General features: G+C 42.3%; 2 protein-coding genes across 8 annotated transcripts in view; one reads left to right on the top strand and one right to left on the bottom strand.

Moving 5' to 3' along the window:
* The first annotated feature begins 1,751 nt into the window (after window positions 1-1,751).
* The window catches only part of LOC136389453 (oocyte-secreted protein 2-like), a 52,827-nt gene continuing 37,275 nt past the window's right edge, over window positions 1,752-17,303 (top strand). Inside the window, exons 1-4 of one of the 6 annotated variants that reach the window (XM_066361290.1) lie at window positions 1,752-2,035; window positions 6,503-6,707; window positions 9,993-10,095; window positions 15,090-15,158. Coding sequence is in view for 1 of the 6 variants with exons in the window: in XM_066361278.1 (XP_066217375.1) it covers window positions 9,975-10,095 (121 nt within the window). In the remaining 5 variants the exon portion in view is untranslated. Of the gene's footprint in view, window positions 2,036-6,502; window positions 6,708-9,974; window positions 10,096-15,089; window positions 15,159-17,303 lie in introns of those variants that run through there. The other 5 variants (XM_066361281.1, XM_066361313.1, XM_066361298.1 and 2 more) reach the window with 5 other exon arrangements.
* On the bottom strand, window positions 3,969-16,372 carry TCN1 (transcobalamin 1). 2 transcript variants are annotated; one of them, XM_066361240.1, is made up of 9 exons: window positions 16,294-16,372; window positions 13,816-13,986; window positions 12,839-12,976; window positions 11,282-11,437; window positions 9,833-10,023; window positions 7,259-7,442; window positions 5,690-5,873; window positions 4,366-4,484; window positions 3,969-4,195 (listed from the first exon to the last, which is right to left on the bottom strand). In XM_066361240.1, the coding sequence occupies exons 1-9, from the start codon at window positions 16,370-16,372 to the stop codon at window positions 4,134-4,136; spliced, it is 1,284 nt and encodes a 427-aa protein (XP_066217337.1). In that variant the 3' UTR covers window positions 3,969-4,133. The 2 variants fall into 2 exon arrangements, with proteins under 2 accessions (XP_066217337.1, XP_066217344.1); XM_066361247.1 differs by having other exon boundaries at window positions 11,282-11,434.

Raw genomic sequence — 17,303 nt, 5'->3', positions numbered from 1 at the left:
GCGGCGGAGGGGTGGAGAAGCAAATGGGCGCTTCTCCTATGTGCCCTGGCCGGGAATCGAACCCGGGTCCTCCGCACGCTAGGCCGACGCTCTACCGCTGAGCCAACCGGCCAGGGCCATTTTTCTAAAGTTGGAAACGGGGAGGCAGTCAGACAGACTCCCGCATGCGCCCGACCGGGATCCACCAGGCATGCCCACCAGGGGGCGATGCTCTGCCCATCTGGGGTGTTGCTCTGTTGCAACCAGAGCCATTCTAGCGCCTGAGGCAGAGGCCATAGAGCCATCCTCAGCACCTGGGCCAACTTTGCTCCAATGGAGCCTTGGCTGCGGGAGGGGAAGAGAGAGACAGAAAGAGAGGGGGAGGGGTGGAGAAGCAGATGGGCACTTCTCCTGTGTGCCCTGGCTGGGAATCGAACCCGAGACTTCTGCATGCCAGGCCGACGCTCTACCACTGAGCCAACCATGGACCCAAAGAAAATTTTTTTAAAGATTAAATTTATTAGGATGACATTGGTTAATAAGGTTATACAGGATTCCAGTGTACAATTCTGTGATACGGCATCTGCATACTGCATTGTGTACCCACCACTAAAAGTCAAGTCCTTTTTCATCACCATATATTTGGTTCCCTTTAACCTTTATCACTCCCATCCCCCTTCCCTCTGGTAACCACCACAGACACATTCTTGCAGTCTGCCGGCTATCCTCAAGCTCGGCACAGAGTCCTTTGCCTGCTTTTGCCCACACCTGTATATACTTAACCCTGTATATAGCCCACTGAGCCTGCAGTTTCTAATTACTGACTTTAATGTACTGCTCACAAACATGGATACTTTATCACTTCGTATTCATTTTGAAATATTCCCTAATGTTTGTGAGCAGTATATAGGTAGATAATATCGGAAAGCCCTGTGTATTTGAAACTACTTTCATCCCCAGATTTAAAGAGAGAGAGAGAGAAGTTTGTTTGTTCATTTGTTGCTTTTAGTTTTATAGCTCACAGATGAGTGAAATCATATAGTTTTTAGCCTTTTCTGCCTGACTTATTTTGCTACGTATCATATTCTCAAGATCCATCCATGTCGTCGCAAATGGCAGTATTTCACCTTTGCTTATGATTGAGTAGTATTCCATAGGACGTATATACGCATTACTGAGGTTGTGAGAACTTCTTGTTGCTCAGTCACCTTTGCCCTTCCTGTCCCCTCTGCCTGGGACACTCTCCAAATATTCTCATGGTGGCTACCTGCTTCTTTCATGTCTCTGTTCAAAGGTCAGCTTTTAGAGAGGTCTTCCCAGAACAGTGTTTATAGGACAGGCTCACACCACCGAACCCCTCGGTGCCCCTAACTTGTATCACTTCTCCCCACGCCTGTCATACTGTGTTTGTGGTTCATTTACTGTCTGTCTCCTTCTCACTAGAATGTCTGCTCCAAGGGGCTTTGCATATTTTGTTCACTGCTCTGTCCCCAGTACATGAGAAACTACCTAGCTTACAGCAGGTACCACTTGAATATTTTTTGGATGAGTGAATTAAAGAACAAGTATAATAATACATGGGCATATTTTCCTTTTTGGGGGAATGTCAGTGGTCTTGTGAGGTAAGAGCACAGGGGTGTGTTGGGGGGTGTGTGCTAGAAAGCTTCTGACATGGGCCCTCCTTCCCGCCTCCTGGTTCATGTCCACTCCTCTAGTGTGTGGGTTGGTCTCACTGCTCAGAACTATCATCCACCAGAAGAGACGGAGGAGGTCACAAAAGACCAACTTCCCCCTCCCTTGCAGTCTCTCTCTGGCTCTTCTCCTCTCTTGCTCTGATAAAGCCAGCTGCCGTGTTGTGAGCTGCCCTGTGGAGAAGCCCATGTGCTGAACACTGAGCGCAGTCTCCAGCCAACAAGCAGGGAGGGAGGAATCCTGCCAATGACCATGTGAATGAGCTTGAAAGCAGAACCTTCCCCAGTCGAGCTTTGAGATGAAGGCAGCGCCCACTGATAGTGTGACTGTAGCCTTGTGAGAGATCCGAAGCCAGAGGACCCAGGTAAGCTGTTGTCCCTTGGATTTCTGACCTACAGCAACTGTGAGGTTATAAATATTGTTGTTTTAAGCCATGAAATTTCAGGGTAATTTGTTATGCAGTGATATATAGCTGATCCATGGCACATGGTGGGAAATGAGACCAGAAAGACAGGTTGGGTCACATTGTGAGGGACTTGTATGCCACAGGAAGGAGTAGTAGGCAGAATAACAGCCCCAAGATGCCCACATCCTACTCTGGAACTGGTGAATGTGCCGGGTTAGGTGGTAAGAGGAATTCAGGTGACACATGGAATGGAGGCTGCTAATAAACTGCCTTTAAGATAGGAAGATTATCTTGGATTGTCTAAGTGAGCTGAGTGTGATCATAGCGGTTCTTTTAAGTGGAAGAGGGAGGCGGGGCAGTTAGGGTCAGAGACTGCCATGTGACAATGGAAGCAGATGTCGGAAGGTACACTTGCTGACCTTGAAGGTGGAGGGGGCACGAGCCTAGGAACGCAGGCTTCGTCCCAAAGCCGGAAAAGACTAGGAAATAGATTCTCCCCTAGAAACTCTACAAGAACACAGCTCTTTCAAAACCTTGATTTCAGCCCAGTGAGACCCATTGCAGACGTCTGGCCTCCAGAACTGTCTCATAATAAATTTGTCTTGTTTTAGGGCAGTGAGTTTGTGGTAATTACAGGAATAGGAACCCAGCATGAGGTTGACCTTGGGTTCCAGAACCTGCACATGACTATCCCGAGAGGATCCAGGCACCTGCTATGCCCGTTCTTAAATATATACGGTCCTTCCCTAGAAATGACCCCTTACGGCTATGGTTCCCGCAAGACTGATCATGGCACCACTGTTTCATTAGCAAATAGCTTGCAGAACAGGAACCGCGTCAGCCATACATTTCTTCACTACACACTGTAGTGCTGACAGTCCTTGGCTAGCTACTAACTGGGTTTATTTTTTCCTGCACCTAATTTCCTGCTTCCAAAGCACCCAGAGTCTCTCTCTGAACATTTTATAGGTTTATTTGTATTGATTATTCTTTGCTGTGGCAGCAGATGGAAGTTTGTTCTCTCAGACTCCATGGAGGTTTTGTAACAGTCCCAAGCTGTAGGCGCTTCTCAGAATGCAAGTGTGGCCAGGGCTTTCACTGGCCCCTGTGAGGGCAGTGGTGAGGGAGTGAGAGTCCGTGGTGAGGGAGTGAGAGTCCGTTAACCTCCCCGTCTGTCTCTGAGGTTAAAGGCGCTTCTGTCTGATGGTGGTGTTACTACCGTCTACTTCACTTTGTGCTTATCTGAAGGACCTTTTGTCCTCTGGCATCTGAAAGGTCTGGTTCCTGCCTGCATGTGTAAGTGGCTCATATTCTCAGCATAAAGTATAATTCAGCTCGTGCTGCTTAAATATAATTCAACTTTTTAAGAAGATGTGTATTCTGCAGAGGGTTTTTTGTTTGTTTGTTTTGCTGATATGAATATCCAGGTGATTTTTATGGGGCAGGGAAAGGAAAATAAATGTGGGAAAAGAATGAGGAGTTCAAGGGAGACAGTTGGAGGCGGGGAGGGTAATTTTCCTCAAACTGTATGGATTGACTTTTTGTGTGTAAACCTCATATTTCCCCCTCTGAGCAGAGCACCATTTTCCTCTCGAACCCACTGCCTGAGTGAAGTCCATACATCCACTGGGCGCCGCCCTTGCATCTGGGTCTCTGAGAGCTCAGCCTCCCTGCAAGGTGTCCAGTTGATCTCATTGCTTGTGGCTGCAACATTAGATCCAGATTTCTGTCTTCCCCATCTGCCCAGAGTCACCCAGAGAGTTTTCAGGGGAACCTCGAGTACAACTGAGCTTAGTAGACACGGTCCAATCTCTCTCATGTCACTTCCTCCTGAGGTGGTCCTCCCTCTAATAATAACCCCCCTTTAAAATGGCATGATCAGCACAGGCTCTTTGTGTATAGTGGTTGGTACTTATTTAATATGCAAAGAGAGACAGGGAGGTTATTAGATACTCCTGTTGCAATTGAGACCGATGAAAAGGAAGGCATGGGGCCAATGTCCACATGGAATTCCACTGCAAAGGAATTCAATCCTGCTGAGGAAGGGTTGAGTTTATTAGTATTTGCTCCAACGAACCTCTAAATCATCACCATTGTGGACCACATAACTACCAACTCCTGGAAGAAAGAAAAAGGAGAAGTGGGTTAAATGATTAGATCACCCAATCCCTAAATAATGGATAGCACTCTCCAAATTCCTCGGCACGTTTCCCACAGGAGCGCCCCCCCTCACATCTGAATGCTCGGGCAATTTCAGTCTGGGGGGCTGTTGGCATGCGGTCCCTTACCTTGGTCTAGGGATTTGCCTTTATTCAGAAGTTCCCAGTAGGTCCTGTCGGTATTGCTGGCCTCCAAGCCCTGAACAGAGGTGATGTATGGGCCCCAGGTGCTCTCCACGAATGTGAACCTGAGGGGGCAGTGAATGGGTCACAGGGACTTAGGGTTTTCAAAGGCAACTCTACACAGGCATTGCTCAAACTATAACGTACCTAAGCATCACTTGAAGATACAATCCCCACAATGCAGATTTTTCTGGCCCTACTCCCAGATACTTTGATTCTGTAGGTCTGGACTGGGACCAGGAGTCTGCACATCCCATAAACACTGCAGGTGATTTTGATGCAGACAGCCCACAGTCCTGGCTAAATTAGGGACATGAGGTCCATGGCTCCTGTCCCTCCCTCCCGTCATAGTAGACACTTTGAAGTTAACAACTTCTACCCCATGATAGTCACTGTCAAAGTTACTAAAATAATAGTTGAAAGTGTTAGTCTGATGTGCTGGAGGCACCCTGAGTCCTAAGTTAGTGGGTTTTCTCCTCAAAAAGAAAAACATGAAAGAATAATTTTATATTTCATTTTGTTGACTAAAAAGTGACATGGTCAATGTCTGGTTCACATTGTCTAGTCACAATTCTCTGTCTTTCTGAGAGCACTTGAAAGGAGCCTTTATTATCACATATGTTTATATGCATATACATTATATGTTATATATATATACACACACTTAGAGATTTTCATACATATGTAATTTTCTCTGTAGCATCTTATATCATGTTATTAAAAACAATAAACAACTATAAATTAGGTTTTAAAAACCAAATAAACCATAGTTTTCAGGCACGAAGTCAATATCTTTGCCTTAGTATTTGATCTCTCTAGGCCAGGGAGCCTTTATCTAGGGGTCCATGAAACCTCTTGAAAGTGGGTGTCAGGGGGATGGAATGGCTTCCAAGCATTTGTGTAACTTCTAATTTAAACAATGTTTTCTGTGTATGTTTATTTTTCTGGGATGAGCATCCTACTCAAAGGAGTCACTGACTCAAAAATAGTTAAGAACCACTGTTGTAGACACTGTCTGACATAAGAAGTTCTATTTATTGAAGAAGATACACTGACAGGAGAGAGGTCCTCAGACTTATTCACCCATTAAGTGAACATCAATTAAATGCCAACTATGTGCTAGAGGACCCTGCTGCGAGATGTAGATGATCAGCAAAGGTATGATTCAGATGAGTTTTAATGCACTTTGCATTCACGTGCAGATTTGTTTTTACGGAGTCTTTCAAAAATCGCACAACCCCCCTTAACCTTAGGCTATGAACCGACATACCGAAAAGCAGTCTCATTTATTTTCTGAGCTTCCTCCATCACATCCAGGAAGACAGAACCATTTGACACGGTGACTCTGGTGAAATATGTTGTATTGATTTTCACAGTGTAATTGACTGAGATAAATGAGGATGAGCTGGTAGGTTCCACAGGGAGAGGCTCGTGAGTGGAGATGTTAAAGCTACCTGGTAGAAACAGGAGAGCAGAGAAGAATTATTATTCAGAATTATAAGAGTGATGTTAGAGTTTGCACACCTATCCAACCTCTATCCACGAACTCCTTTCCTTCGTGGAGAGAGGCATTTGCTATAGGAGCAAGTGGCATCCATCAAGGGGCAGACCTCTCACGTGGTTAAAGCAGAAATTAAAACTAGATACTTACCAGCTTGTGAATGCTCACGATCAGCTTAACTCCTAGCTGTTAAACAATTGCCCCCTCTCCCATTCCTCTTGGGGGTGTCTCTCTTTTGGTATAGCATACAATAATGCTTCCATTTTTTTGCCTTTGTATTTTTAAACATTTATTGAAAAAAAATATTGTGCTAGGCACCGTACTAGTCATTTTACACAAACTGTTTCCTTCAGTCCTTACAAAAACCTATGTCAGATACTATTATCATTTGCATATCTTACATTAGAAAACTGAAGCTCAGAGCTTAAACGTCTTGTCCAAGTTTCCTAAACTGGTCAGTGGCTGAACGAGCAATAAATGACATAGAAGAAAATGGCTCTCTATCTTGTTGCAAAACCAGTTGTTTGAATCAATGATTCATGCTGTAATTTCTTATAATACTGCCATATTCCTTCCACACAGACATCTTATTTCCCCGACATGTATGTAATGGAAAGTCAGAGATGCTGTACTTTGCTGAGGATGAGAACGATGATCAGAACATCTCTCTGTATCCAGCAATCAGAAAAATCTCTTTGGAGATAGACATCATTCAACCAAGACTACTTTGTTTATCAGTGTTTAAATTAAGAATGCCATCTACTCCACTGTTAAGAACAAATCTCAGGTAGTTATCATCTCTGATGGTATACCAAGGACTGAGTTCTCTCTAGACATCATTCAACCAAGACTACTTTGTTTATCAGTGTTTAAATTAAGAATGCCATCTACTCCACTGTTAAGAACAAATCCTCAGGCAGTTATCATCTCTGATGGTATATCAAGGACTGAGTTCTCTCTAGACATCATTCAACCAAGACTACTTTGTTTATCAGTGTTTAAATCAAGAATGCCATCTACTCCACTGTTAAGAACAAATCCTCAGGCAGTTATCATCTCTGATGGTATATCAAGGACTGAGTTCTCTCTAGACATCATTCAACCAAGACTACTTTGTTTATCAGTGTTTAAATTAAGAATGCCATCTACTCCACTGTTAAGAACAAATCCTCAGGCAGTTATCATCTCTGCTGGTATATCAAGGACTGAGTTCTCTCTGGGAACTGTAATGCTTTAGAGGTTTATTTGATCACTTCTGGTCCCCAATGACACCTAAATCTCATGTACTTTGAGTGTGACACTGAAAGGCACAAAAGAGTTTGTTCTTTAGTGCTATACCTGAACCACTGAGACCGGAAGAGTTTTTGTTAATGTCCAAGTAGGTCTTTCCCCTCAGAGCAGGTAAGACCTGAGCTGCAGCAATTGGCCTTTGAAATGTTCCCTGAGGAATTTCCTTGAGCACCGTGTCCAGAGTTTGTGGGCAATTCCATTCATTTTCATTTGTGGATGAGACAAAGAGAGCCTAATGAGAGAGAGAGAGAGAGAGAGAGAGAGAGAGAGAGAGAATGAGAAACTTTAAAATGAGGGGAAAGCTTACCTCCAATTCAGTAAATATTCATTTGACATCAATAACATAAGAGGCACCTTAGACAACTAAGACATATTTCCTGCCTTCCAGAAGCTTATAAACTATTTTGGACAGGGAGGTGGGGAATGCTTAATAATACAAAGTATAATGGCACCCAAGGGAACAGACTATGTCTACCGTATTCACTCTTGTATTTCCAACACTGCAACAATACCTGTCATACAGGAGGCACTGAATAGGTATTGTTAACAGACAGATTTTTGTAAAGGAGCCCCCTAAGATGAATGCTCTGAGATAAGCATTTAGTGGCCCAATCTTTGAAAAGAGGAAGAGCTCAAAACATTGAGTGGGGCTGAGGAAAGGCTTGATGGAGAAGGCGTTAGTAGAGGTAGCCTTTACCATATGATGGCATTTCAGTAGGTGACATGAGGAGAGAGAGCCCTGTACCCAGAGGGGACAGCTGGCAGAAGGAGCTAGAGGAGCGGCGGCCAGGACCTGGCCTGGCCATGATGAGAGTATCTGCATTTTAGCAAACTCCCCCCAAAACTTCTCCTGGTGCGGGAGGACTGGTGTGTAGGGAACACTCAAGGACGTTGTGGAAGAACAGTATGGACAAGGAAGTTGGGACCAGGTTGGTAGACCCTTGAATTTGGGGGCAACCTTTGAATTATTTGCTTGATTGTGGGCAGTCTAATAAGTTATAATAGGTTGTATGGGATAGAACAAGATAGTTTGCAGTTGTAGTAGACTCTAACAGAACTATACAGACAGCAGAGGTAAGCTGGATTGAAGGAGCAGAATTATGGGGCAGGAAAAGTTAGGAGGGTATTAGAGTGAGAACGACAAAGGGTGAAATGGGTTGGATTTGAAGATGTTGCTCTGGAGTTTCTGAGGGTAGAGCAGTTCCCCCTCTCCATCTTTTGGGTTTTTTTTCTTTCTTTTGAAATTTTCTTTCATTGATTTTAGAAAGAGAGGAAAGTAGAAAGACAAGAGTTAGAAACATCAATTTGTTTCTGAATGTGCCTCGCCCAGGGATTGAACTGGCAATGCTGGTATATCAGGATGATGCTCTAACCAACTGACCTATCTGGTCAAGGCCCCCCTCATCTTTTCTAGGAGACTGAAAATTAACCGAAGAGTCAACAAGTATTTGTGGGCTATTAAAAGAAACGAAACCAATCACAGTACATCTCTTAAAAATGATCTCGTGGGCGGCGAGCTCTCCATCCCGCTGTGAACTGAACCCCCGGTAGGGCTGGCAGAGAAGACCGAGGCCCATGCCGCACCCCTGCATTCTGTACTACCTTGCTGGTGTGGGGCCTACACGGGAGCGTTTCCTAAAACCTCCTCCGGGTGATTGGAAATGTGCAGCCCGAACAGGAAGCCACTGTTTTAAGTTAAATTCAAACTTAGCAAGGCCGACAACTTGAATGGTAACAATAGTACAAACAACCTTATGATTGGACCCTTACCCACAACACCAGCCTCACATGGTAATTTTCTCCAAAGACCCTATTCTGACCATACTGAACACCTTGATTTTCCTAAAATGAGTAACGTTCTTTAGTGCCTTTGGTCTTTGTCCTGCTAGCCTCTGCCCTTGGAAGGTTCTTTCTTCCTGAGTTGACATGGCAAACCCCTATTCATCTTAAAGACTCAGCGATTTTTTTCCCGTAAGCCTTCCTGGATCTCTTCTTAGAGTTGAGTAAATTGGTGCAGAAATAAAGTCTCAGACTTCAAGGGACATGTATGGGACAGTGTAGGGGCTGAGTGTGAGTTCTGAAACCAACTGTTCAGGTTTCCTCCGCAGCTGCATCACTTTACAGCTTTGTAACATCAAGCAAGTTACGGATGCTCCGTGACTCATGGTCTTAGTCTAGGAAATGAAAGTAATGATTCTTTCCTCATTGGGTTGCTGCGTGTGTTAATGAGTTGATATAGATACATACCAGCCGCTGTTACTGCCACCACCACTCCTAAATGACAATCTAATTTGGGAGGTGAGATGAAAGCCCAAAACAGTGTTATATTGTAACGTGTGAAATTCTGGGGGTTGGAACAAGACAGGTTGCAGTTGTAGAAGACTCTAGGATGTCTGGACATCGTAGTCAGGAAAAGCTTTGTAGAAGCATTGGATATGAAAAAGTAAAGATTTAAAGGTAAGGAAAATACATTTCAGGCAGAGAGGAGCATCATATGAATAAGAGCAAAGGTAGTACAGGGAACAGAATGGATATGATCTTAGGAGGCCAATAAAAAAGGATTAATATACTGCTTTCCTCTGTGTCTCCCTTCAGTGTCTCCTGTTTTAGCCTCTGACTTACCTGCATAGCTTCTCCTGTACTATATATGTTTCCAAGGAGACCATTTTCTTTTTTCTCAGACAGAATCTTTTTTACCAGTGACTTTATATAGTTATCGATATTCTTTAAATCCTCTTCATTTGCTTTGGTCTGCCCATTCTTTATGGTCCTCTTCACACAGGTCAGAGCCAGGACAGCCATTGCACCAGTATCTGTCAAGAAACCAAACATTGGTGATAGGGTGACCAATCATGCCAATTTGACCTGGACTGCAGGGCTTCCTGGTACATGGGACTTTTGGTGCTAAAAGAGAAACAACACATCTGGGCAAACTGGGATGGTTGCTTCATGCTAGTTGATGGTGGGAGAGAAAAATGTCAAGATATAGCAATCACTCCTTCAACACTAATCACTCAAATATTTTAAGATTCTTTTTGTATGTGGAGTAACCGTGTACCTTGTCCTCAATAACTCACATTTTGGTCATAGAAACAGTTATAAATTTGTAGGTATATACACACAGTCCTTCACTTTTTCATCTGTCAGCCATATTGGGAAGAGAATTGAGAAACCAAAGCATTGTAAACCAAACAATATAGGTCTTTGTAATGTTCCAAGGTTTCCATTAGACTGACTAGAAAATACCACTTAAGAGAATTGCTTTCCAAAAAATCTCCTTAATGAGGATGAGGCAAGAGATTGGAAGAAGGGAGGATAAGATTTTTTTCTGTCTTGTTACTTATATCCTCCTGGGTAGTGGTCTCCCTCTTTTGTAGGAAAAGGAATATGAAAAATTCTCACATTCTCCTTACTCTCCAGAGACACTGAATTATTTTCTTTGGGTTTCTTGGAGGAAGATGAGCTTGTGTATCTGTATTCATAGGGGCTAAGCACCAAAACTAGTTGACTAAGGGGACTGCTTTTATTTTTTTGGGGGGGTAAGCCGATCCAGTGGAAAATTTCCACTCCTTCCCCATTGTGAATACACACTTTATTGATCAAAATATTGGGCCTTGTCACCTGGAAAGGTTGTGTTGTTCAAGTAAACTCACACATCCAAATGGTTCCAATAAATTGGAAAAGGAATCAGGGGTTAAGAGAAATGAATTCCACTGTATTCCCTTTCTCCCACACTTATATTTCCTAAAGTGACTTATATGTAGATTCTCATATTCTATCCTCATTTCAACAGATGGAAAAATTAAAGTCAAGAGTTAAGATTCATTGGTTCTATAATCAAAGAAGAGATGGGATAGGAACCAAGTTTTTCTACTATACTATACATCTTGAAAGATACTTAACTGCCACCCCTCCATTTCCACTTTTCTCAAAAAGAAAATTTCCTTCTGAGAAGACTGACGTAGATGAGAGAATAAAATCTACATACTTACTGGTAGAAAAACTTTAAGGGCAAGACCTACTGATAACAGTGTCCTCTCTCTATCAAGGGAATTGGGTTTAATGACTCACCTACTGAGAACTGACCACCAAAATAAAAGTTTTTATTTTCAGGAGTGAAGTAGTTATTAATGTCGGCAATTGAGTAGCTCCCGTCGAACAGACACAAGGCCAGAACGTCCAGGCTGAGCTGGTAGTAGTTAGTCAGCGGGTTGCCATGGTGTTCTTCTAGCAGAGAGGAAAAAAATACCTTACTCACAGGAGTGGTACTTGGGTACAATACATTTGCGGTCTATTCCCACTTATTTTATTCTAATTTCTTTACACTTAAGGAGAGGTGAGTAATAAGAAGAAGGATCAGTCAGAAAGCCAGCGAACTTGAGAAATTTAAAGGCTCTGAAGAGCCACCAAGTTCAAATCCTTGTATTTTGTCACTGAGGAGACCCAGTACTAAAGAGATTAAAATACTATGCTGATATTCAGGTGGTTACAGAGCTAGGACCAGGAAATGGATGTCCCACCACCAAGCCTCTTGCACTTTCAATAGTAATGGATTGAAGCTATAAGAAGTTGAGGCCATTTCAAAGAAAGACAGGACTGGAGGGACTCAATGAATAATAAGATATTGGGTAGGAGTTGAAATAAAAGCAATGCACCTCACTGGCAGCCATCATGGTCAACTGATTGTTCCCAGTGATGAAGTACTTTTGGCTGTCTTTACCTTCCATAGTAGTTTTGCATGCTTTGGTACTTATGCCACTGCATCTTGTATTGCTCAGCTATTTCTGATGTGATTCATTATTTGTCTAAAAGTCAAGCTTGTACAGCCCAAGTGCCCATCAGTAGATGGTGAATAAAAGAAGCTGTGGTACATTTACACAATGAAACACTACTCAGCTATACAAAAGAAAAAAAATCTTACCCTTTATGACAGCATGGATGAACCTGGAGAGCATTGTGCTAAGTGAAATAAGCCAGTGAGAGAAAGACAAGTACCATATGAGTTCACTCATATGTGGAATCTAATGAACAAAGTGAACTAACAAGCAGAATAGAGATAGACCTATAGATAGAGAGTAGGCTGACAGCTGTCAAGGGTAGGCGTTAGGGGGCTGCGTGGTGGGGCAGAGGGACTGAGTGAAAAGAAGACAAATAACTCATGGACAGCAGTGTGATAATTGCTGGCAGGGGGTGGTTTGGTGGAAGTGGGTATAGGGGGATTCATGGTCATGGAAGGGGACTTGACTTGGAATGGTAAAAAAGACAATACAGTGTTCAGATGATGTGTTGTGAAATTGTGCACCTCAAACCTGTATCAGTGTCACCACAATAAATTCAGTAAAAAAAAAAGAGAAAGTCAAGATTGTAGAGGACTAGAGAACTGTTGTGTATTGTGTGTGTGCGTTTGTGTGTTCACCATTGTAATAAGGTAGTGTTTGATGAAGGGTCAATGCTCAGTTGAACGTATTTGAAAATCCAATCCAACATGCATGTAGAAAGGGAAGATTTACAAAGATCGAGTAGGATTATGGAAGAGGAGAAAGAAGAGTGGAAGGAACCTTTACAGAATTCTGAATCAGTGGAGAAGAAGACAAGTTTGTTTCAGTTCTCTGAACACTTGATTCTCACCCATATTTCCAATTTCTTCCTGGAATTTCTCTTCTAGTTGTCTGACCAGGTGAAAATGTGTAATGGTTTTATTAGCTTCTTGACATGCTCCCAAAGCCAGTATAACCAAGGCGAGCTGTCCCGAGGTTAAATCTAACACTGAAAAAGAAAGCATTCCATTTTAATGAGGTATATACTTCTGATATTTTTGGTCTGCTGTGACTTGTGTTGCCTGTCACTTCTTTCTTTTGTTTCACTCTATACTAATGTTTTACTGTTCTCATCTTTGTCCCCCCCAAAAGGGCCTTTTCTAGCTATATTGTAAAACTGTGAGCTAGAACTTAGTTTTTCCTATGAAATCAAAGGATCTTTTTGGAATGATGCAATCCGTATAAAAAAAAGATAAAGAAAAAAATAGAGAAATATAAAATCTTAGGATTTTTCTCATTGTGGGTGTCATCTTACCAGGAAAGTAATAATTGACTTTCCTATTCTGACTCACAGAGTATCAAAACTCTCAGGCTTTTTATGATTCTTACAGTAAGAGGTAGGTAGGAGTAACTTCATTTCCCCCTTACATTAAATAGAAAGCTGAGGCTTTATATTGACATGGAAGGCACAAAGTAGAGCCTGGACTCAAACTCAACTTCATGGTTGCCTCTCAATTGTCAGCCTTCATAATTGTGGTCCAAATCCCTGTCTGGTTGTGAACTCAGCTAGCTTATAGAACAGTATTAGCGGGTAGGGCTCTATAATTTCTTTTGCTTTTCCTTGGGACCTGTTGAAGAAAAATGATTTTGGGGCCCCAAAGGAGTAAGTGGCTTGGGGTGGGTGGCAGGGGATTGAAATTTGAGTCACCTTTCTGTTACCTAGTTTTATACAACTAAGATAGATGTAGCCGGGATGCTTCAGATACACAATTTTTAGGACTCACTGGTGATAATCTTTATAAATAGGTAACTGTTATCCTAAACCTTCCATCGAATATTGGTACTCACCACTCCTGTCTCTGATTTCTTGGATCAGCTGTTTTTCTAAGCTTTGGTCCGGGATCCCAACAAGTCTGAGGGACAACAGGACATTGGCAGCTTGAATAGCTCTGGGATATTTTGAACTGATCATCGTGCTTATTAGAGGCTGTAGCTGGGGTAGGTCCTTTTTGTTTACCTCTGTGGCAGAGGAGGGAAGAAATAAGAAACACACAGAAAATATTACAACTAGGAACAGGGGTGATGTTAACATATTTAGAAACATATGCACAGACATAGACCAATCCAGTAGTCATTGACTATGTTACTGGCACAATAAAAGATGGGTCTGGACCCCCTGCTGTGCCAGGTGTTACTCCTTAAGCAACCAGCATGGATGTATGTAAAAAATTTAAACACTGGTTCAGCCTTACCACTGGGTAATGACAGAATATCAACCCTGCCTTGAAGATCTAGTATCATTGCCTAATTTTGAATATGAAACCTAGAGAGGGTGTCCTTAAAGAAAACTCAGTAATCAGAGACTTAATACACATCTTCTGACTTGCAGTGTATAGCCCTTTCTAATTCCTGGATTCGTTCTTTTCTTTTCCATCTTCTTCTAAATTAATTTTGTTAATCCTGAGGGAGACAAGGCAAACGTTCTATGTTATGTTGGTGATTAACCCTAAGGCTGAACTGTCTGATTACCCAACTGGCCAGGCATCACAATCATTATTCAGCAGTACACACGCGCAGGAAAACCTTCTGGTTTTAGCCAACTGCCTGTTCAAATCCCAGGGGCAAGGATGGAGGGAGTCACACTATACTGTGGAAGGAAAAACAGAATCCAGGGTCCCCCAAGAACTGGGGAACAAGAAAAGCTAGTTTTCACTTAGAACATTTCTAAATATGCTTTGCTTGTAATCCCAAGAAAATCTCCAGATGACCTTGGGTTAGCGGGATAGTCCGAAGAACATGAACCCCGGGTCCCGTCGGACCTTGGCTGGATTCTGTGCCCTTTAACTTGTGACTGTGGGGAAGTTCTGTAACCTTCCTGACCTTCAGTTTTTTCATTTTTAATTTGTGGATGTTAACACCTATTTCATAGGTATTGAACAAGAAATCACTTAATAAATTATAAAATCCTGTGCAAATCATTACTTTCAGCTTAGCTGGAGCTTCTGTCCCTATACTTACAGTATCCAGGATATGTCATTTCTCTTGCCCACCTTCCTTCATTTTATTTATTTACTTATTAAAAAAAAAGATTTTTTTTTCTTTCTTCTTTCTTTTTAAAATAGAGACCAGGAAGATCTGAATCGAGCGATTATAGAAAGGTCACAGTCTGCCACGGGTACAGTTGGATAATTGTGAGTCATCTCTGATATTTTGTAGATGCATCTGGTTTAGCAGATTTTTCTGGCCCTGAAACAGACCTTTTAGTTCCTGGTCAACAACTCAAATCAGCTTCCTTGACTACTGAAGGCAAAGTTAATTATTTTGTACAATGAATTGAACTTCAAAGTTTCCATACAGACTCTCCTATTCTTAGGATACAGAAAAGAAAATGACAAGCCAGGAAATAAAATTAGAGTTGGCCTAGTCTGTGCTTTCATTTGTATGAATACAAGTCCTTCTGTTGTGGTATGGATCACTTCCTGTAGGCTACTGAGTACCAGGAAGATGTGGCCGCAGATGGCACCCTACAGTCATTTTTGGACTGATGTGAAGTTCAATTCCAGGGTAAAGACTCCATGCAGAAATTATACAATCTGAGAGCTATACCACACTTCAATAAATCACATGTTTCAACACCCTTTCCCAGTTATCCTCCATTTATGAGTGGTGATAAAAAATTCAGAAAATTGGATCACTCAGCTACTAAGGGGTCAGAGTAGACCTGAACCCAGTTTTTCTTTCTTCTACTCACTATTTTTAATAGAACCACATAATCACTGGATCCTACCCCTAAAGGACAGAAGATGGGGCTTGTACCCATGTCCTGTAGGAAAAAAAGTGGAAGGGAGGCAGATGTGTAGCCTGGAACATCTAAACTCAACAATGACAAGAGAACAGTCTTCATTATTTGAAAGACATAGCTGATATCCCAAAACTCATGAGTTGAACTTCAGAAAAATAGATTGTATCTGAAAATCAAAAGATAACTTTCCATGATCTTGAAAAATTTCTGGGGTCATGAGTTTCCTACCATTGAAAATGAATAAAAATAGACTGTTACTTGGCAGTGTCACTGTGGTAGAGAGGATCTGAGAACAGAAAGGACAGCTAGGCAAGTTAACATTGAATCTATGATCCCTCTTCCAACAATCTACATTGTGGACCTCTCCTTACCATCTCTGGCCACCCTTTACCTTACTCATTACTCATAGAGTGCAACCACATATAGAACTGACATAGGGTCTTTGTTCAGGTAACTCTCCACAGTTTCCTGTCAGTAGCTGCCAGGAGACTATCACAGTACTGTTTAAATCAAAGGATACTCACCACAGGTGGTACATAGTTGGCTTGGAATAAGAGAGAACAAGAGGAGCCCCAGTAGGGGCAGGTGGTGTGATGGTAGCATCTCTCCAGCAGGGTGTTGGAATGGGGAGAACCTGGCTGGCTATTTATTGGGTGACGGACAGAAAGTAAGGAGAGCTCCTCCTTCAGCTTGCCACAGCTTCTTTTACTCAAGCCAACATTGAGAAATTCAAGTAGGTGTGGTCAAGTATTTTTCCAAATAACATGACAAACCAGGAAGAAGTCTTGAAAGGTACAGTCAGGGAGGGTGACAAAATAATTTTTCTGTTTTCTATCCCAAAGCTTTGAGGTTCACATTTCTTACATGACTTTAGCCCAATGAAAATAAATCCGGGGAATGATTATTTCCAGTATTATATCCCTCTTTTCCATTTTGCTTTTGTTATATGTTTTTTTAAATGTGTCCTAAGACATTAGTTTTGATGAAGCAAGGGCTTACTTACAACACATAAAAGTGGGAGCAGATTTTCTTTTTCTTTTTTTAATTGATTTTAATTTATTGTGTTTACATAGATTCAAGTGTCCCACTGAATACATCCCCCCACCCCCATGTTCCCCTCGACATCCCCCTTGACCCCCTCCCTCCAACGCCCTCCCCCCTTCCCTCCAGGATTTGCTTTTCTGCTCTTTATAACGCTGTGTTATGTATATATAATTTTACCAATCTCTTTCCCTTCTCAAAAGTGGAAGCAGATTTTCTAAGTTCGAAAACGAAGCAGGCGGTATAGGGAAGCCTGGCACAGGGGGGCACAGTGGGTTTCGACCTATGATTTTCTCCTAACATCAATTCCCTGAGAATCCCCAGGCCAGGAGGATAACCACAGAGATACACATCAAGTTTGGATTTTTGCCAAGCCAGGCAAGACTCTACATGCTACACCTGAGAAATGTTTCCATCAGTTCTTCTGAGAACTATTATGGAGTACTATCAGTTTAGCTTTAAAATGTGTACTCTGGGTCAGCAAAATGGTGGG

Source organism: Saccopteryx leptura, chromosome 1 (genome assembly GCF_036850995.1).
Source record: "Saccopteryx leptura isolate mSacLep1 chromosome 1, mSacLep1_pri_phased_curated, whole genome shotgun sequence".
In the NCBI taxonomy this organism is placed as follows: domain Eukaryota; kingdom Metazoa; phylum Chordata; class Mammalia; order Chiroptera; family Emballonuridae; genus Saccopteryx; species Saccopteryx leptura.
This window is presented reverse-complemented; position numbering and strand designations above follow the sequence as displayed.